This window comes from Pelodiscus sinensis, chromosome 17 (assembly GCF_052426305.1).
Source record: "Pelodiscus sinensis isolate ZL-2025 chromosome 17, ASM5242630v1, whole genome shotgun sequence".
Classification (NCBI taxonomy): Eukaryota; Metazoa; Chordata; order Testudines; family Trionychidae; genus Pelodiscus; species Pelodiscus sinensis.
The window spans coordinates 32,694,459-32,715,735 of record NC_143068.1 but is presented as its reverse complement, the minus strand read 5'-3'; the positions used below and the strand labels follow the sequence as shown (position 1 = coordinate 32,715,735).

Genomic DNA, 21,277 nt, shown 5'->3' with positions numbered 1-21,277 from the left:
CCACAAAGCCCCCGCACTGTCCGCCTTCAGATCCCGCCTTCAGACTCCCCTTTTGGGGCCATACTCGGGCAGGGGTTAGTTGCGGGGGGCGGGGGGAGACCTGCCACGCCGCCTGCCACGCTGACCACGAAGGCCAGTTTCCTGGTGCTCCCCATCCCCTGTGCTCTCGTGTGCTTAGACTGCAAGCTCGGGGTGGGGGGAGGGGGGGAATGGTCTTTGTTCTGCGTATGAACAGCCCTTCGCACACCCCCAGTCCGCGGCTGGGTGCCGGGATGCCACAGTACTACAAGTAACAAAGCCATAATACAGGTTGCCCCTCTAAAACCAGAACCCTCTGGTCTGGTCACATCTGTAGCCCAGAAGGACTCCAGATATTCCAGGATCAGGACGTCCCAGCACGCCGCAGGGAGTGGGGGACCAGGATTCCGGCTGGGAGCCAGTGTGTAGTTCAGCTGGGCATGGGGGCGGGGGCAGGAGGGAGGGAAGGGGCAGGAGCCAGGAAGGTGGGAGGGGGGAGGGGGGCAGGCAGTGGGACCAGCAGCAGAGGGACCAGAAATGACTTCTCTCGTCTGGCAAAATCCCTCATCCAGAACCAGTCATGTCCCAAGGGTCAGACCCAAGAGGTCCAACCTGTTTACAACCCACACAGCAGAATTTGGCCCTATTGTCATCCCTCTTTGTCCTGTTCCAGTGCCCCACACTGGGGACAGGTCTGACCTGTAGCTCTCCCTTGGGTCCACCCCCGCACAGTGGACGCAGGGGGAATGTGGGGAATAGCCCTGACCTAGCACCATGGACGAAGGAACAGAATTAGCATCCTGCCTTCCTTCTGCAGGCAGGAGGAAGGCGGGATGTGCTCTTAGAAATGAATGGAGATGCCTATCTCCTAAATCATAGAATCAAAGAATAATAGGACTGGAAGGTACCTCAAGAGGTCATCGAGTCCAGCCCCCCGCCCTCAAGGCAGGACCAAGCTCTGTCTACACCATCCCTGACAGATGTCTATCTAACCTGTTCTTAAATATCTCCAGAGAGGGAGATTCCACCACCTCCCTTGGCAATTTATTCCAATATTTGACCACCCTGACAGTTAGGAATTTTTTCCTAATGTCCAATCTAAACCTCCCCTGCTGCACTTTAAGCCCATTACTCCTTGTCCTGTCCTCAGAAACCAAGAGGAACAAATTTTCTCCTTCCTCCTTGTGACACCCTTTTAGATATTTGAAAACTGCTATCATGTCCCCCCTTAATCTTCTTTTTTCCAAACTAAACAAGCCCAGTTCATGAAGCCTGGCTTCATAGGTCATGAAGCTGGAAGGGACCTTGGAAAGGTCATCAAGTCCAGTCCCCTGCCTTCACAGCAGGACCAAGTGCCATCCCTGACAGATTTTGCCCCAAATCCCTAAACAGCCTCCTCAAGGATTGAACTCACAACCCTGGGTTTAGCAGGCCAATGCTCAAAGCACTGAGCTATCCCTCCCCCCAGAGCTGCCCCTCCCACCAGGACGCTTACTTGTCAATCAAGGTCTGCTCAGCTTCCTCCTCTCGGAACAGGAAGTGATGCATCCTCTCCTTGTAGTTGAGGCGGGTGATGGGCGTGTTGGGGGCGCTGTCGCGCTGGAACTCCAGGGAGAGGGCGGGGGCTTTGTACTTGGCGAGCAGGTTCACCTCGTGGCTGGTCATCTCCACGCTGGGCACGATCACCCGGTTGCCGCTGTGCCAGCGCTGGAAGTTCACCAAGCGGCTGCCCTCCGCGCTGGCGGGGACGTGCTGTGGGAGCTCCCGCCGGCCGATCTTGGCCTGGATTTTCCGCACCAGCACGGGGCGGCTGTCGAAGTCGAAGACCACCCACTGATCGTAGACGCCGAAGGTGCAGCACTCCATGCAGACCTCCACCAGCCACACCCGCGGCGAGGCCGACAGAGCCTTCACCCGCTCCCCCCGGATGTAGGTGAGCCCCCGGGGGATCCCCTCCCCTGCCAGGAAGAAGGTGGCGCCAGGATCTCTCTTCAGTAACGCCACGTGCCGCAGCGGCGCCTGCCAGTGAGAAGGCAACAGGAAGACGGGGTGATGAGAAGTTCCCTGCACGAGCCCCATCATCTGGCCACGCTTCCAGAAGAGCCCAATAGCGCTAAATCGGCCATGAGATTTTTCTTTTCCCCGCCCGTCCTATGGAATCCCATCGCGGGGAGAGAAATCCCAGCTGGCAGCTACCGAACGGCCCCAGAATCCTGAAGAAAGGTTCCCGTTCCCGCCTCAACTTTATAGGGGTGTAGAGGAATTTAACGGGGTGTAAACTGCAGCAAGGGAGGTTTAGGTTGGACATTAGCAGGGCTCGACAAGTTATGTATTTACTCGCCCGTGGCGAGTAGATTACAACCCGGAAGAGCTGGGACAGCACATGCGCAGATCACCGGACAGCGTGGCTGGCGAGCGGGGCTCACTGCGGTTCGGCGAGCCCTGGACATTAGGAAAAACTTCCTAACTCTCAGGGTAGTTTAACAGTCTAGGGTGAAACACTGGAATAAGTTGCCTAGGGAGGTTGTGGAATCTCCACCACTGGAGATATTGAAAAGCAGGTTGGACAGACACCTGTCAGGGATGGTCTAGATCGGTGTTTCTCAAGCAGTAGGTCAAGTTCCCTTAGGGGTACTCAAGAGAAGTCGGGGGGGGGGGTGTACGTCAACAACTGAAATTAGGAGAGAACTGAATTTTTGTTTTAAAGTTTTACAGCGCTTGATTATTTTTGTACTTTTTACACTCAATAATGTCACCACCCTCCCGGCTTTGATGAAGTTGTTTAAACAAATGTGCTGCAATGGTAGAATAAAATTGTGTGTGTCTGAAAAACTGTAGGTACTGGGAGCAAAATGCAGGACAATGTAGCACTTTAAAGACTAACAAGATGGTTTATTAGATGATGAGCTTTCGTGGGCCAGACCCACTTCCTCAGATCAAATAGTGGAAGAAAGTAGTCACAACCATATATACCAAAGGATACAATTAAAAAAATGAACACATATGAAAAGGACAAATCACATTGCAGAACAGGAGGGGGATGCGGGGGGGGGGGGGGGAGGAAGGAAGGTAAGTGTCTGTGAATTGATGATATTAGAGGTAGGGAGAGTGGGATGTTTGTGAGTTAATGGTATTAGAGGTGATAATTGGGGAAACTGTCTTCTTGGTAATGGGTGAGATAGTTCAAATGTTTGTTAAGTCCTTGTTGGAAAGTGTCGAATTTTAACATGAATGACAGTTCAGAGGATTCCCTTTCAAGTGCAGATCACTTTAAAGACTAACTAGATCACTTTAAAGACTATCTGCACTTGAAAGGGAATCCTCTGAACTGTCATTCATGTTAAAATTCGACACTTTCCAACAAGGACTTAGTTCAAATGTTTGTTATCTCACCCATTACCAAGATAGTTTCCCCAATTATCACCTCTAATACCATTAACTCACAAACATCCCACTCTCCCTACCTCTAATATCATCAATTCACAGACACTTACCTTCCTTCCTCCCCCCCCCCCCCGCATCCCCCTCCTGTTCTGCAATGTGATTTGTCCTTTTCATATTTGTTCATTTTTTTTTAATTGTATCCTTTGGTATCTATGGTTGTGACTACTTTCTTCCACTATTTGATCTGAGGAAGTGGGTCTGGCCCACGAAAGCTCATCATCTAATAAACCATCTTGTTAGTCTTTAAAGTGCTACATTGTCCTGCATTTTGCTTCAACTACCCCAGACTAACACGGCTACATTTCTATCACTATTCTGTAGGTACTGGGGGTACTTACAATTTTTTTTTAAAGGGGGAACTTTAGGGAAAAAAAAAAAAAAAAGCTTGAGAAACACTGATCCAGATCAGGGCTACTCAACTTTGGAAGGCCAGGGCGGGGGGCGGGGGGGACGGACAATGATCCTCACAGCACATGGCGAGGGTCACAACTTTAGCTGCATCATATACATGCAAATATATTTTCACACAGACAGGCATGAATACAAAGATTAAGGCAAGACGTCACAACACACAGGCCCCATTTAAGTCAGGTCTGCTGCTATTAATAAAAAGTCATAGCTACTCGACTTCCACCCAAACGGCAGCACTTTTAATGAGCCATGCTAGTTCCAGAATGGAACTATTAAAACGCATCTCAACAGAAGGCCGTTATAGTGACTCGCCGTTGTGGGGCGTGTTCCCAGTGGAGGCCCTGTTCAAAGGATCCCCCCGTGTTGAGGCCCGTGTAAATCCAAACTGCACCGCAAACAAACGGGCCAAGCGTTGAGCTGCCCTGATTTAGACGCTGCTTGGTCCTGCCATGAGGGCAGGGGACGGGACTGGACGAGCTCTGGAGGTCCCTCCCAGTCCTAGTGTTCTGTGGTTCTAGGATAATGCCTGTGGACCTCGGTGGGTTCCGTCCCTACTAAACACTAAAAGAGGTTTCCAAAAAGGCTCAATCCTGGGGCCCAGCAAAGGGACCAGAGGGGGAAGGGGAGACAAAATCCCTCCCTAGCCCCACAAACGCTGCACAGACTTCTGAAGAACATTTCCCTTTGCCCTGAGCACCATGGCGGGCGCGTCCCCAGCCCTGGCCCCAACGGTAACCCCCGCGGGCAGCAGCTTTCCGAGCGCCCCAAAGGCACCTGGACCAGATCCTCCTCCCACTCCGGAGGCAGCGGCTCTCTTCAGCAGCCCCTGGGGCCGAAGGGCTGGCGCCCTACGCGGGGCACAGAGCCCCTAAAACCCCCTGGATGCTTCTTACCTGGGAGTGGACTGCAAACTTCCACCTATAGCGCATCTTCCTGTCCTCGGAGTGCACCCGCATGGGCTGCTCGCAGGTGATGCGGACGCCGTCGACCTCCTCAGAGAGCTGCGGGAGAGGAGACAAGAAGAGCCGGGTATTGCCCCCTGCGATCACAGGCAACAGCGTGGGGGGGGGGCCTCGCAGCCGTGCAGCACCACCCCGGGCCCCAGAGAAACCCAATGGGCACATGCAAATCAACGCTACACACCCCTCTTCTTTCTTCCCCCCAGCACCGTCAGCTGCAGCAGAGTGAGGGACTCGCGCCCGATTCCTCCTCGCCAGCGAGGGCGTGGCAAGGCGGGCGGAGTTAGCCTGTTAACAGGCCTGCGCTGCCCCAGAGGAGCCTGGGAACGGGCAGTGGGGGGCATGCTGGGGGGAGGGGCCGCACACTCATTCATGATCACGTCTCAGAGGCGGGATTTTCCACATCCCCCTTTCTCCCCTTCATTTGCCTTCTGCCCCTCTCGTCGTCCGCAGCGAGAGGGGCCTGACCCAGCCCGTCGCTGCCCCCTCGGGTCCGTTTCACTTCCAGGCGTCAGCCTGCGGGGGTTGCACATGGCAAGGGAGGGGCTATTTCGGATCAGGACCCAGGGTGGGGGGGACCGACCCACACTGCTGATACAGGCGGAGGGATGTCGGGATGCACTTTTCCGAGCCCCTCTGAACACACCCCCTTCAAAAACGCAGGGGCACAAACAGCCGGCCTCCACGGGGCAGCCAGTGCAAATGCAGGGACTTTGCGGGTGTCAATGCTGCTGCTGCCTTCTCACACAGCCCTGGATCTGGGTTCAGCGTTCAGCAAGCTTAACCCCCTTCCAGTCCGCTGGCTCATCCCCCCACCCCCGCCGCAGCCAGGGACGTACAATGAAGATCTCGTTGCGGCACTCCTGGTACTCGGCAATGAGCCGGTCCTGGTAGGAGAGGAGCCCGTCTCTCAGGGCCGATTTCCTGCTCCTCTCGGCAGCCTTTGCTCTCTGGATCCACTCCTGCAGCTCCTCGACCGAATGCGCCTGGGTGCACCCGTCTCCGAGGGTGCAGATGTCTCCTCTGCAGGGGAACAGAGACCACGTGCCAAACAGAGCACGCAGGACCGGAGACCGGAGACTGAACAGGGACCGGTGCCCCCCACCAGCCCGCTCCATGCGCCTAGACAAGCGATGTGATCGTGGAGTCCATCAACCGATTAGCAAAAGCTTATTGGTTAATGCAACAGACCGCATGGATCCCCCCCACTTTGCAAATACATTTTTTAGCAGGCTGGCCAGCAGCACGGCTCAGTCCTGTCTCCCGCCGGGTATGGAACTTTCCCGCACTGCGGCTCTGCATTTCAAGTGTATTAGGAGCCAGGCGGGCAGGCAGCCTGGCTCAGTTCCGGCTCCTATTGGATGCGGGAGCTCTCCCCCCCAACAGCGGGGGGCAACAGGCAACCGGTCTGAAGGGGGCTGGTTTTTAAGACCAGTTCTCGCCTGGCACCCTGCGCTGCTGCCTCGGATACAGCAGCAGCAGCACAGAGTGGCAGGGGGCTCCTCGGGAGTGGGGACTATCGAATAGTCGAGTGACCGATAAGAACTCGAGAGGTTAATCGACCATTCAATTAACCGATACTTAACATCCCTAGCCTAGATGAGGGTTAGCTGGGGATTCCTAGCCGGCCAGAGCTCTGGCAGCGCCCCCCAGCAGAGCGTGTATGGCCAGGGTCAGAGGACGTGGTGGGGACACGCCCTGCGCCCCTCATGCCCCCCATGGCCAGCCCACTGAGCTCCGCACCAGCGCCCAATTAGGTTTTTCACCCTCCTCTCCTGAGGTCAACAGGAGCCAAGCCAGGGAGACCCTTGAAAATTAACTTCCCCGAAACTTCCTCCCAGGAGACCCTGCACCCAGCGTCCCGCCTTGATCCAGGGGGAGATGTTTAACCCTTTCTCCTCCAAAGAGGGGGCAGGCGCAGCATGCGCCAGCAACGGCCCCACTGCCTGGGTTGCATCTCTAGACAGAGGAGCTAGAATTGAGGCGGCAGCTGGCTGGGCTGCCTTTGTCAGGACCCAGGCAGTTGGCTCGGCCCCGGGGGCCCCCTTACCTGCTGCACAGCGCGAACGTGGCCAGCCCGTAGGGCGGGGCGCGGTGCACCCACTGGTTGGTGGCGTCGGCCGAGACCATCCGTGCGTGCTCCACCAGGGAGCAGTGGTTCTCGAAGCTCTCCTGGGAGCTGCAGGTCACCAGGCAGACGCGGCAGTAGAAGTGGACTTGGGGCGGCGGGGGCGGGGCGGGGCCCTCGCCGCCCGCCGCGGGGGCCGGCGGCAGATCCGAGCGCGCCAGGCCGTGCTTCTGCTCCGCCTGCCACACGGCCATCTCCACCTCGCTGTGCGCGTAGAGGCAGCGCTGCGCCCCGTGCTTGCAGGCCTTGCCTCGGGAGACAAACATGCAGTAGCTGAGCTGGCTCATGGCCCGCGGCCACGGCCGGATGGCCGTGTACTGCTTCTTCCTCGTCCCCTCCGTCACCACGTGGACCAGGAGCGGGTCCCACGCCCAGTGCTCCTCACAGAGCCCCGCTGGCCCCGGGAAGGAGATTTTCTGGGGACTTTGGCAAAAGCAGAGTCTGCAGATCTCCTGGAACTGCCCCCCGAACTCGCTGCGGATTTGCCCGGCGGTGCTGGAGGCTTCCTCGCTCGGGAGGCCGTTGGTGCTGCCGGCGACCTGCGCCTGGAGCACCATGGCTTTCAGCACCCGCCGCTCCAGCTCCTGCTCCCTCTCGAAGTTCCAAACCAGAGCCTCCTCCTTGCTGCTGGCGAAGGTGCACTGGTTGTGGTGCTTGCTGCATCCCGCGCCCGGGCAGTAGAAGCGGCAGACCTCATAGCGTGCCGGCTTTGGGAAACCCGGCCTCCGGCCCACCTTCCTCCAGAGCTGGCTCCTCTTGCTCCGGCACCGGGCCAGGAGGATCTCGTACATGCAGCGATGCTCCACCTCCTTCCTCTCATAGGTGCTCTCGTTCTCCCGCACGCTGCACTTGGAGCACACCAGGCACAGCTCCAGCCGCTTCTGCAGACCGTCCAGCGTCCCGTGGACGAGGCCGTTCACGGTCGGCATGTCTCCCGCCGGCCAACGCAAGCAGCTGCCAATCTTTAAAGGTGGAGCCGCGGCTCTGAGAGGCCCCCAGGAGCAGGCAGGGTCCTAGCGCGGTGTGCCCGGCCCGGCTGTCGACGTGCATTTAAAAACCTGGAGAGAAAAACCAACAGGTAAGGAAACATCGGGCTCCCGCTTTGCTGCGTGCACACTGAGGGGCTGGAGGGGTTATTCCAACGCCTCCGTTTCCCCAAGCGAGCAAAGCAAAATGCACCAGCAAGGCCACAGCAAAACCAAAGCGATCCCCTGCTCAGGGTCTCGTGAAACCAGAGTCTCGCTGTGAGGGCGTTCACTCAGCCAGGCCGCTGCCCTACGTAGCCTGCCGAGCCTCCCCCTTTTCCGACCCTGCCCCTTTTTCTAAATTTTAACAGTCATGCCAGTAACGCAAAGTCTGCGGGACTTGACTTACCCTGTAGGAGTCTGCGTTAGCCGTAGGGTAGTGGGATAAGGAAGGGTTAATTATCTTCTTGAAATTAAATACCCCAAATCTCTTTTTAGAAATTAGGAAAGACCTTGTGGCGAAATCTTCACTTGGGTCAGTCCACAGATGGGCTCTGTGACTCGCGAGACCTAAACTAAGTCCAAAACTGCAAGACCCAGCTAACAGACATTTTGGATTAAGGAAACAGGAGGCAACGGGCCCTCTCACACCTAACCGCAAGATTCCTGCTTTTTCCATGTCTGAGAGCGAGTCCAAAGGGGCATCAGGTGATTTTATTCAGGCATATTCACAAGATGTCCCAATATCACCATCCAATCGAGTATGTGCACCCACAAAACCGCAGGGTTCAGAAATCTGGTTTTTGGTCGTCGGAGGCTGGGTATGATGATGCAAAGAGAGGGATAAAAGCTGTGGCAATATGGAAGCTCGGGGCTCGAGCATGCTCGATCTACTTCCTTATCAAGTATTTCTTTATTTACATTCTTTGCTTCACTTTGTTTATTCTCTCGAAGTCTTTACTTCTAAGTTCTCCAAACTTCACTTTGCACCAAAGTCCCACAAGCAGAGGGAGGACGGTCCTTCCACACTCGGTCTTCTGGGAGAAGGGGATGTGAGTATGGTATTATAGTAGAAAACCACCTGTGTACTGAGATGAGCACAATTTATATCACCAGATTTTGTTACCCTCAGAGGTGATCGAATCACTGTAGGCTACGTCTAGACTGGCATGAATTTCCGGAAATGCTTTTAACGGAAAAGTTTTCCGTTAAAAACATTTGCGGAACAGAGCGTCTAGATTGGCACAGACGCTTTTCCACAAAAGCACTTTTTGCAGAAAAGCGTCCGTGGCCAATCTAGACGCGCTTTTCCGCAAAAAAGCCCCGATCGCCATTTTCACCATCGGGGCTTTTTTGCGGAAAACAAATCTGGGTTGTCTACAATGGCCCTTTTGCGCAAAAGTTTTACGCAAAAGGACTTTTGTCTGAACAGGAGCAGCATAGTATTTCCGCAAGAAGCACTGACAATCTTACATGAGATCGTCAGTGCTTTTGTTGAAATTCAAGCGGCCAGTGTAGACAGCTGGCAAGTTTTTCCGGAAAAGCGGCTGATTTTCCGGAAAAACTGGCCAGTCTAGACACAGCCTCTGTGTAATCGGAGCTGTGTGCTTTGTTTTGTTTGCTGTCTTAAGACCAGTCACAATTAAAATTGATTTAATTTGGTACTATCCTCATTGTGAGCATGGCTCCTGCAGTGGGCCCCCAGAGCCACCTCCAGAAATAGCTTTATAGTTCTCAACTTTGTGACCTGGGAAAAGGAGGATGAAACGTAGCACCTCCTAGTCAGACTGGCGAGCCTTACCCACATCAATTCTGTTATACTTCTCCCCCAGGCTACACCCACTGCAATGGGGCCGGTGGAGGGGGACTGTCCTACAGGACACACAGTCCTACATAAGAGGGAAGGGACCTGCGATGGGATGTGCATACCCTGCACTGGGCCAAGAGGGCTTAATACCCTGTGGGCAGAGGAAGTCCCGCCCTCCAGCCATACTGGGCATGCTCCAGGGGCTGGGATAGTATAAAAGGGAACAGTTCTGCTCAATCTGGATGCTAGAGCTTAGGAGAGGAGCTCCAGGGGTGGACCAGCCAGAAGCCCAGATGACGGGACCTGGAGACTTAGAAGCCTGTATTAAGCCGGCAAAGTCGCAGAAGGAGACTGGTGCTGCGGAGCCTGACGACCCAGACACTCTGTGGGTTGCTCCACAGCCAAAGTTGGTAGGAAGTCAAACATGGGAGAGTGTGTGAGGGGTATTTCCCACCCGAGTGAGCTCCGCGTGTGGCGGTAGAATTCCCTGATAGGGCCGTGGATCGGGGCCCGGTGGAATAGGAGAGGGCCCGGGGCTTTTGCCCCAACCCCTTTGACTCTAGCCATTAGGCTATATTGCCCTGTTCCCAAAGGCTGCGTTATAGACTCTGCCCATTGGGCCGTGCTGCCCTGCGACTCAGGGGCCGGTTTTATAGACTCCAGCCACCAGGCCATATTGCTCTGTGTCTCAAGGCCTAATTTACAGACTGCGGCCATTGGGCCGGGCTGCCTTCAGATGGAGGCCACTTATGATGTGACAAGACCCTTCACTCAATGACGCCTGCCTCCCACCATCAGTGAACCTGCCCAGGCCTCTCCGTTTTCCTCTTTGCTCTCTTCCAGATTTTCGCTGAATTTTGCCTTTTGCCCCCCTCTGTTCCCCCTCGGTGGAAGCTGCCTGCCGCACCCTACGCAGGAGCTGCTCCCGCCGCAGTCGAAATCCCATGGGAGGCCACAGCACCAAGCCGGGGATGGGAGGGGCAATGAAGCAGTTAGGGGAGAGGGAGGTCCTGCTACTTTCCCTGTCTGCCACCCCAAAATCAGCCTGCACCCGCCTCCGCGGGCTCCGTACGCGCTGCTCCGCCATTCCCCCAGCACTAGGGGCAGCAGCTACCTGCCCTCAGGCCTCGCTCCATCTAGGCGCCAAGCCAGGGCGGGGCACGATGCCGCCCAGGGGCCGGATCCGGCCCGTCTAACACTTGCATCTCGCCGCCTTCTATTCAGATCCTGCTGCTTGTGCCACCGAACTTCCAGGCAGCAGGATCCTATTTAAACGGCTCCCAGTCGCAGTGCTACCTGGCAGGGGCTGGAGCCGCAAACCTCTTCAATAGCTGCAGCAACCCCGGACAGTTGCCAGGCCACGTGGTAGAGTGGAGCCAGGAGCCACAAGCCCCTTGCTGTGCTTTTAATTCAAAGCTTTCAGCCCTAGGCAACTCTGGGCATAGGCTAATCTCCAGGCCCCGCCCCTTTTGCTCCAGGCCCCGCCCCTTTTGCACCAGGCCCCGCCCCTTTTAAGGGTGGAGTTGGCCCATGACCACATATAAAAATTCATTAAGTGGCCCCCCGTGAAAATTATTCCGCCCCCCCCCGCTCTGTGTTAAGTGCTCAAACATTCCCTTTCCATGCTCGCTGCCTCGGGTCCTGCTGCATTTTTCCTACCATCAATTGTCTTTCCCCACCCCCTGCTCCTATTGCTTCCACCACGGGCAAGCTTGGCTAGTCCAGCTCTGCTCCTCAGCTGCTGCAGCCGACACCTAGATACCAAGGGGATGGGCAGGGTAGCAAACCAGCCAGCCCGCTGAACACGCCCCCAGCCGGGTAGGTGAGCGCTCAGACTCCAGACGTGGGAGAGGTAACTCACTGCTCGACCCACGGCCCCATGGGGAACGGGCAGAAAGCCTGCTGCGGGCTATTTCCTGGGTAACCAGTGGCTGGGAGCGTCCCGCGAGTGCTAGCTCAGGTCTCAGGAGGAGGTTGGAGAAGGATGAGGCTTGTGGAGTGGACAGCATTATATGGGGCACTGATCACAACGTGACAGCCCGTCCCCTGCTCGTCTTGACCAAAAGACCGAGCATCTGCGGTGGACAGCTGGTGCACGGCCAGGCATGTGCCGGTCTCTTAATTAAACCCAAACCCCCACCTCCGGCCTCCTGCTTCACACACCAAGAGACGGAATCTCCAGAGGAAAGCAAGAATATTTACAGCCGGGCTGAGGCTACTGCCTAGAGTGAAGCCGAACACAAGCGCCTGCTTCCGTGTTTCATCGAAGCTTCTCGCTCCAAAGCATTTTCACAAGCAGGGATCCTTTCACCCACCACCGGGATGGAACACAGCAGCTGTGTAACAGGACACAAAGAAACCAGGCATCCCCACATACAGAGTGGGACGCGACTGTCTAGGAAGGAGTACAGCCGGTCCCCGAGTTGCGAACGGTCGACTTACGACGGTTTGCAGTTACAACCGAAGCGGTCGCAAATGGTGGACCCTGAGTTACGAACGCGATCCACGCTTACGAGCAGCGCGGTCGCGTGTAACTCTATGGAGTCCAACTTACGAACAAACCGAGTTACGGCCAATTGCTTGGTCCATAACTGGTTCATAAGTCGGAGAGAGGCTGTACTGCAGAAAGGTATCTAGGGGTCATAGTGGGCCAGCTAAGTATGAGACAACAGTGAGACACTTAACAAAAAAAAAAAAATTCTGGGAGGCATTAACAGGAGTGTTGTGAGCGAGACACGAGGAGTCATTCTTCCGCTCGACAATGATTAGACCTCAATTGGAGTATTGTGTCCAGTTCTGGGCACCACACTTCAGGAAAGATGGAGGAATTGGAGAGGGTCCAGAGAAAAGCAACAGAAATGATGAAAGCTCTAGAAAACATGAGCTATGAGGGAAGGCTGAAAGAACTGGGCTTGTTCAGTTTAGAAAAGAGAAGGCAGACAGGGGACATGATAGTAACTTTCAAGTATCTAAAAGGGTGTTACAAGGAAGAGCGAGAAAAATTGTTCTCCTTGACCTCTGATAGAACAAGAAGCAAGGGGCTTAAACTGCAGCAAGGGAGTTTTAGGTTGGACATTAGGAAAAACGTCCTGCCTGTCCGGGTGGTGAAACACTGGGATAAGTTGCCTAGGGAGGTTGTGGAATCTCCATCACTGGGGATATTTAAGAGCAGATTAGATCATCCCAGATCGAGGTCTATCCAGACGGTGCTAGGTCCTGCCATGAGGGCAGGGACTGGACTCGATGGCCCCTCGAGGTCCCTTCCAGTTCTAGGATTCTGTGTGGGATGAGACGTAGCTCACGTCCAGCTGAAAGCAGAGGGGGGTTCCGGTAATAGAATCTACTCACCTTGCAATTTCCTCAGGACACCATAGCCAGCCCCTCCCCCCCAGACGCTGAAGTGCCCCTGTATTTTTAATGCCCATATGTGGCCAAGCCCTTCATCTTATCCCTGCCCAAACACCTCGGCCTCCGTTCGACACGGACTCGGCAGCCAGGCTGTGACCCACCGAAACCCCAGCTATCCTGCACCTCCCCCAGATTTTCCTACCCTGCACCGATCAGGCCCAGTCATCTTTAGCTGGTGTGAGATCGCTCCCTGAGGCAGAAAGCAGGCGTCCGCGTACCCAGCAGGAAGCCAGCACAGCGTTGGAACGTCTCCATCCACCTGCAGTCACCTAGCCGTGTCTAGACATAAGCCACCCCTGACTCAGCAGGGTGTGCTTGTTTCAAAATCTTTGCAGACAGCCCAGGAGATTAAACTATCAGCGCTCACACGGAAAGGCTGAGCTGAGCCTGCCTTTACTTAGCACAAATGGTACCAGGTCCCTTACTGCATAGACGCCATGTATTTATCCCTATAGTCATCCGTTGTCTCCTTAGTCGTTGCTTGTAAATCCTAGAACACTAGAACTGGAAGGGAACTCAAGAAGTCAACAAGTCCAGTCCCCCACCCCCACGGCAGGACCAAGCACCATCTAGATCATCCCTGATAGATGTCTATTCAACCTGCTCTTCAGTATCTCCAGTGATGGAGATTCCACAACCTCCCTAGGCAATTTAGTCCAGTGTTTCACCACCCTGACAGGCAGGAAGTTTTTCAATGTCCAATCTAAACCTCCCTTGCTGCAATTGAAGCCCACTGCTTCTTGTCCTGTTCTCAGAGGCCAAGAAGAATAATTTTTCTTCCTCCTCCTTGTAACACTCTTTTAGGTCCTCGAAAACCACTATCATGTCCCCTCTCAGCCTTCTCTTTTCTAAACTAAACACGACCAATTCTTTCAGCCTTCCCTCACAGCTCATGTTTTCTAGACCTTGAAGCATGCTTTGCAGCAGGGACCGTCTCTCATCCGCTTTTGTACAGCATCTGGCGCAAACGAGTCCCAGTCCAAACCTGAGCTGCCTAGGTGTGATGGCAATACAAATCATTACTGCCTGGCATGTCCTCCAAAACCACACAGAGATACCGCAGAGAAGTGCAAGTCTGGATGAAGGCCGTCAAGCTAGCAGAGACGTAGCAGGAGAAGCGTTTACATGGTTAACCAATAAATCAGAGCAGCCCCTACTCAAAGCAGTTCCAGTCCCTACGGGTTAGCCTTGCCCTTACCGGTTAACCATTCTCATCCCTACTTCAGGGGCTGCTCTCCTACCCAGCAGGCATCACCCCCACGGGATCGAGGCAGCAGCCGGCGGGTTTCTCAGAAACTGGCTCCGGCAGCGTGCGAGCGGCGGCCGAGTCTGCCAGCAGTAACATCCAGCTCCTCGCCCGGCGCGGTGCCTGAGCTCCCCAAGGTCACAGCAAGTGACAACGCTGGGCGTGTAACCAAGGAGAAATTCCTCGAGGGCCCAGGCGAGCCAAGGCTCAGTGTGGGAAAGGCCAAGGAGAGATTCGGAGCACACCCGTGCTTTGGGGCAGGGTCTTGTGTCCGTGTCCGTGTGTCTGTCTAGCCCCAGGGACCAACGACTCACTTAGCCAGGGGCTATGGCTACACAAGAGTGAAACAACAGGCCGGACAGGGGATGTAGCACGTGGACCGGAGGTTTCAGAGTCTGATTGTAAAGCCCAAAGGGACAATCGCCAGCCTCTTGAATAGCAGCGTCCCCTCCTCCCACCCCGGCACCAGCAGCTCCCCTCCTCCAAGGCCCATATAACCTCCTCCGCTCGGCAGCCCTCGCACCCTTCATTCACAAGTGCTGGCCAGGGAGCGTCCATCCCATCGCAGCACCATGTGGAGAGAAGACGGGGGCGGCTGTGGGACTGGACCACGTGGGAGGACGGGGGTCAGACCAGGAGCGCTGTGGGCAGGTAGGTGTGGAAAGGACAGAAGGGGGGATGGAGCCGTATGATGGAAGACAGGGCTGGTATGCGTCAGCAGCAGCACAACAGCAAGTTCTCCAGCTCCCAAAGAGCACGTGACCAGTCCTCTTGAAACACAGAAACTACAGGCAGGTCCGTGCAGTAACTCTCCAGCCGGCCCTTTATTCCTCGGTCAGCACCCTTTCATCCAGGCTGTTCCCCTCCCGCTACCACCTCTTTGGAGTTTTGTTACCCTGCATCAAAATTTCACCATGCCCGAATTTTAATAGCTTGAGGAGGCAATCAAGACCGCCAGTGCCCACTAACATTATCGCGATTATTAATTAACTGAACAAACGGCAGAACCCCGCCGCGAGGTTAGGAAGCCAAGTGCCAGCGCTCGGAAAGGCTGCAGGTGCGAGCTAAGAACTGACGAACCTGCAGCTGGAAAATAAACCAGCTCCCCTGTGTGAATTGTATTCAAAATACAGGCCAGTCTTACAAGACTGTATTTAGTGATTAGACTATGACATGCTTTAAGCTGCCGCAAGCATTAACCTCACAGGCTGTACTGTTTTGTCTGTATTCCATGCTGTCCAAGAAACAGCGGAAAGATAAGGCGGGCGAGGCAGTATCTTTTATTGTACCAACTTCTGTTGGTTACAGAAAGAAGCTGAGTGGCTCAAAAGTTTGCCTCTCTCAGCAACCGAATTTGGCCCAATAAAAGATACTGTCTCACTCACTTGGTCTCTAATGCCAGGACTGACACGGCGACGATAACTCTGCACACAAGGAAATATGTAACTCTAAAAATGTTTGCTTTGAATTTGTGAACCCAGGCACAGGAATTGTTGTCTCACCCATCCAGGAGGGCTCTCAAAAATTAAGTGGGGTGTTATTTGCCCCTATCTACACCCAAGTACAAACAGAGGCCTCCGAAGAGAGAAATAAAAATAGCTGATTGTTTGAAGTCTCACAGGGCCAGAGACCCTAGCCCCATGATTTTCAACCCTTTTTCATTTGTGGCACTACACACATTAAAAAGGAGGCGGTTCCCTGTAAGCTGTGCGCTTATGCAGCCACCCAGGAGAGATTCAAATGCCACCCAGCAATTAGCTGCAGCCACTCTGCTAGGATTTTGTTTCTACTGGTGGTGCACATTTATAAATGCTTTGGTGCACATAAAAAAAATATTCCACACATGGATGGAAAAAAATCCACACGAGGATGGAAAAGATTAGAGGGAACGTTGGTGGGGACCCCTTTGGAAATCTTACCATAATCTGCAGATGCCTGGGGGTCTGCGGACCACAGGTTGAAAATTTGTGCTGTGAACTGAAACAAGAGGTCTCTCAAAGTTTGTCTTCCCGGCCAACTTGACACAACGTTTGTCATTCAGAAGTGCTCTCCTGTCACCAATGCAAAGCACACCCCTGGAGAGTGACAGTATTGTCAGCAAAAACCCAGACAAACAACATTTAAGGACTGGAGCCCGTGGCTAACAGCCTTGTCCTGTAGACAAAGCCTTAGGGTTATCCTTAATCTACCCCCAAAGGACTTGTCAAACTGACAGATCACTACAACCCTGTCTCTTTTAGGAGTCTGGATTGCAGCACATTAGTGTGTATGTGTTTGCTTGCTTTAACCCATGGGTTCCCAAACTGGGGGGGCATGAAGAAATTCCAGGAGGGGTGCGAGGTGACTCAGCCCCTCCCCGTGATTTCCACCCCCCCCCCCGAGTTTTGCTGCTATGGGGGGGGGGGTTGAGGGTTTCTCAAAAAAAAGGGGCATGATGCCGAAAAGTTTGGGAACCACTGCTTTAACCTGTAAATAAAGCATTTCTTTTTTGCCTAGTTAATAAATGGTTTAATTTATTACCAGATTGGCCGCGGTGTGGACTTTGGTGTAAGATCTAGGGTATCAACGGATCTGGGGTAAACGGCCGGTCTCACAGGACTGGAAGCAACCAGGATATTTTGTCATTTTTAGTGCAAGCGATGATTTATCCCTAGGTGCAGCTTGCCTGGACGGCAAGATAGACCAGAGTGCCTAATGAGGCTGCCTGTGACTCCATGACACGACACTCGTGATGCAGGAGTTCACGTGTGTTACCTGTCGGTGAACTCTAATTACAGAACATTCCAGCAGCGTGGGGTCTGCCCCGAGGCAGGCCCTCATGCGTGTGAGTCACGCCAGGCAGCTCGCCACACGCCCTAGGAGAAAGCATGAGTAACCTGGCACGAAAGAAAAGGCCTCCTTGGATCACAGGGCAGGGCTTTCAGATTAGAAACTCCAAGCAAACACATGGCCACGGGCAGGCCTGCTCACTTCAAGGCACCCTGCCGTCAAGGAATCATGATGGACAGAGGAAAAAGGTCTTAATTATGGAGACCCATTGTTTTAATTAGGGATGTGAATGACTAGTCACTTCCCCCCCTCCTCCAACTTGCTGCCTCTATCAGACAAAAGACAGCCAAGAGGGGGGGGTGCTTCAAAGCAGCAGTGCCACATGGAGCCTGGGGTCTGCCCCTTTGAAACGCCGCGTACAGCCTGGGGCCAGCTGGGGATTCTGAGCCCTGGGGCTATTGCTACACTTCAAAGGGGCAGACAGTCCATGCAAATTAGCCAGTTAATCTAAATTTAACATCCCTCATTTGAACAGGGCGTCTTTGACTGTAGAGTGCAGGGAGACAATAATCTTTTAGCCAATCGGATTCAGGTTTCCGGTACACAGCCAATTTCCTGCACTGGACAGAAAGCCCTTTGCATGCCCAGGTCCTCCGTTACTCCTCTTCAACGGAGCTTCTGTGTGTCACACAAGACAGACGAGGACCGGGGCTGAAGTAGGCGGAGTCTGCGCCGGGGCTACACTGGAGTAGCCTTTGCAGTGTAGACAGTGGCAGACAGGATGGGGGGGGGTGGCTCCCTGCTATACAGGAGAGATAGGATCAGCCCCTCACACGATCTAGCTGGAACAGCCTGGCTACTCAGCCACAGGGTTCTGGGCCTACCACTTGCAATCTCTGGGCTTGCCCAGCTTCCACCTTCATCCTGAGAAAGCAAAACTGGAGAGCGGGCTGGACTGGGTGTCAGGGGACTTGAGTTCTATCCCGAATTCTGCCCCTTGAGTCCCGTCCCATCTCTGTGCCTATGTCCCCTCTGTCAGAGATAACACCCCACCTGTGCTTGAATGAACGTAAGAACGGCCAGACTGGGTCAGACCAAAGGTCCATCTAGCCCAGTGTCCTGTCTGCCAACAGGGGCCAATGCCAGGTGCCCCAGAGGGAGTGAACACAACAGGGAATCATCCAGTGATCCCTCCCCTGTCAGCCATTTCCAGCCTGTGACAAACAGAGGCTGGGGACACCATTCCTACCCATCCTGGCTAATAAGTATTAATGGGCCTGTCCTCCATGAATTTATCTAGTTCTTTTTTGAACCTTGTTAAAGTCCTGGCCTTCATAACATCATCCTGCAAGGAGTTCCACAGGTTGACTCTGCGCTGCATGGAAAAACAATACTCCCTTTGGATTGTTTTAAACCTACTGCCTATTCACTTCATGTGGTGACCCCTAGTTCTTAGGTTATGGGAACAAGGAAATAACTTTTCTTTCTCCACACCTGGCATGATTTTATAGACCTCTAGCCTATCCCCCCTTAGTTTCCTCTTTTCTAAGCTGAAAAGGCCCAGGCTTTGCAATCTCTCATCATACGGGACCCGTTCCAAACCCGGAATCAATTTTGTTGCCCTTTTCTGAGCCTTTCCCAATGCCGGTGTACAAAGGCTGCACTGCGGCGGTAAATCAACCTCATTGCAAGCCCTGAGTGCTGTCATTAAGCGCCAGCGCAGACCCTTCTAGGCCGACAGAAGAAGTCTTCCCTCCACAAAGCTACCATCCAGGAGCGGCTCAAGGCGAGCTGCCGGCACCTGGCGCCCTAGGCGGATTGCGCGATCAGCACCCCCACCTCCACAGCCCTCAACGGCGTGACAACATCACTGGGCACCACGTTAAATGTGGCGCTGTAGACAACTGCCGAGGTTGCCTACATCCACAGGCCGCCCCTGCTACCACCGCTCGGTGCAGTGGATTTGCCATGGGGATGGAAGAGCCCCGTCCGTGGCTGTAGCCAGTGTCTCCATGGCAGTGGGGCAGCTGGCTCCTGTACTGTTTCTACTGCAGAGACAGCCTCATGAGTCTTCACAGCATTTCAGGCCACAGCTATTCCCCACGGCCAGAAAGGGCAGAACCCAATTCATTGCCGCTGGGGCCCTGCACCGAGTACCAGGCGCCTGGTTAGTGCAAACTGCACCCTCTAAAATGTCCTGCATTTTGTCCTGCATTTTGCTTCAGCTACCCCAGACTAACACGGCTACATTTCTATCACTCCTCTAAAATGTGTCTGTCTTTAAGGTGCCACTGGACTCCTTGGGGTTTTTAGAATCGAAAGCCGCCTCCCATTTCTGTTGCCCTTGCTGCAGACTTACTGGGGCCCTGGCCGCAGGGGGAAGGGAAAAATTCCAAAGGCCTTGCAAAGTCCTTGGGAGAACAGGGACTCCTCTGCAGGACCTGGCAGGGGAGCGTTTGTGGGGAGAAATCAACTGCCCCACCTGTGGCCACAATTAGCATTTCCAAAAAGGGGCTAATCAGAGGGGTGGGGTTAAGCAGCTTGAGCAGACCTGGGTGCTTAGATCGTCGTTCACACCTCTGAATTGCCACTGTTTAGCATCAGCGGAAGGCCGGGTAGCTCAGCTTCCACCTGACGGCTCTGGGAGGGATGGACAGGTTTGGTGATTCATAACTCAAGTTTGATCTCCTCCAACAACAAACCCAGGAGAAGTCGGGGAGGGGGGGCACAGAAGTGCCCGCTCAGCCCCGAGGCTTGCATTGAAGCTCATGGTTCAGGTTCACTTTGCTCCCAAGATTACTTCCTTTGGGGTCTTTGCAAGGGGAGACCTAAAGACAGGCCCTGAAATCACAAGGACCAGATTTCCTCCAGGGGTGCGGAACGCTCCACTGCCTGGAGATCCCGGAGACGTTTTCTGCACCTGGTGCCTCAAAGTCCATCTGGCCTCATGGGCAAGACACTGGACTGGGATTTGGGGGACTGGGCACTACACTAGTCCCTGCTCTGTCCCTGGCCAGTGGGGTGACCACCACGTCCCCGAGCCTCGGTTTCCCCATGGGGATAATAGGCCTGGCTTCCTTCGCAAAGCGCTTGGAGATCTGCCCATAACAAGCGCTATATAAAAGCACAGCAGCTCCTGGGGGAAGGAGATCCAGGAGGGAGGGTCTAACTTTAAATACTCAAAGCATGAAAATTCTGGTCTAGGAGATGCACTTTTGTTTTGAAAAAAGCCATTTCCAGCCCTTTGGGCTGTCAAGGGAGCAGCTCGGAGCCGAGGCCTGACCTTCCTAGCTGCAAAACCCCCATTGCAGGGGGGCACTCACTCTAAAACATGGGTTCCCAAACCGGGAGCATGAAGAAATTCCGGGGGGTGGGGGGGGGGGGCATGAGGAAACCCAGCCTTCTCCCCTCCCTCCCCCACCAATTAAGTTTTGCTGCTATTTGGGGGAGGGGGGGAAGAGGGTTTTTTCAAGAATCAAAAAGGGGGCGTGACACCAAAAAGTTTGGGAACCACTGCTCTAAAACCTGATTAGAGGCTTGTTCACTTGGTTAACCACAGACCGACTGCAAAAGCCAGAGGGAGCTTTTGAAAGCCAAAGGAGACGCAATTCAAGACACTGGGCAGTGTAAAGAGCAGCCATATCACAGGCTACCCTCCTCGGGATGCCTTTGCGCCAAGCCGTTCCTTATGGAGTTAGAACGCCTGCCTGTCCCAAGCACTCAGAGCCCAACCACCAAGAGTATCCGCTATCCCCGTGGGACCCACACTGGGGTTAGCTTTCAAACGCCTGCAGAAGTACAAAGCATGGCCTTATACACTATGGGGGCTACTGCCCCAGGGAACTAGCCACTCTATTCTGAAAATGTAAATAATTTTGGAAGCCAACTAGCCACGCTCAGCTGGCCCGGTAGCCACACGTGGCGGGCGAGTTGGACTCGTGTTCTAAGCAGGCTGAGTGTTGCTCTCAAGTTAGAGGCAAGTCACGGATCCCAACAGAGAGGCGGCTGGTTTATTACGCCCCTTACCAAAGTCCAACACAAGCGTGTAGAGCCTTCCTGCCGAATGAGGAGTAGGAGCTGGGCTTATTTCTCATAGGAGGCATGTTCTCCTCGCACGAAGCC

General features: G+C 54.3%; 1 protein-coding gene across 2 annotated transcripts in view; it reads right to left on the bottom strand.

The window, feature by feature from the left end:
- The window catches only part of HELZ2 (helicase with zinc finger 2), a 52,434-nt gene that overhangs the window by 28,089 nt on the left and 3,068 nt on the right, over positions 1-21,277 (bottom strand). The window contains exons 1-5 of one of the 2 annotated variants that reach the window (XM_075900931.2): positions 8,335-9,195; positions 6,883-8,018; positions 5,672-5,855; positions 4,767-4,874; positions 1,514-2,037 (exon numbers count right to left, since the gene is read on the bottom strand). In XM_075900931.2, the coding sequence (XP_075757046.2) occupies positions 1,514-2,037; positions 4,767-4,874; positions 5,672-5,855; positions 6,883-7,889 (1,823 nt within the window). In that variant the 5' untranslated portion in view covers positions 7,890-8,018; positions 8,335-9,195. Of the gene's footprint in view, positions 1-1,513; positions 2,038-4,766; positions 4,875-5,671; positions 5,856-6,882; positions 8,019-8,334; positions 9,196-21,277 lie in introns of those variants that run through there. The other variant, XM_075900930.2, reaches the window with a different exon arrangement.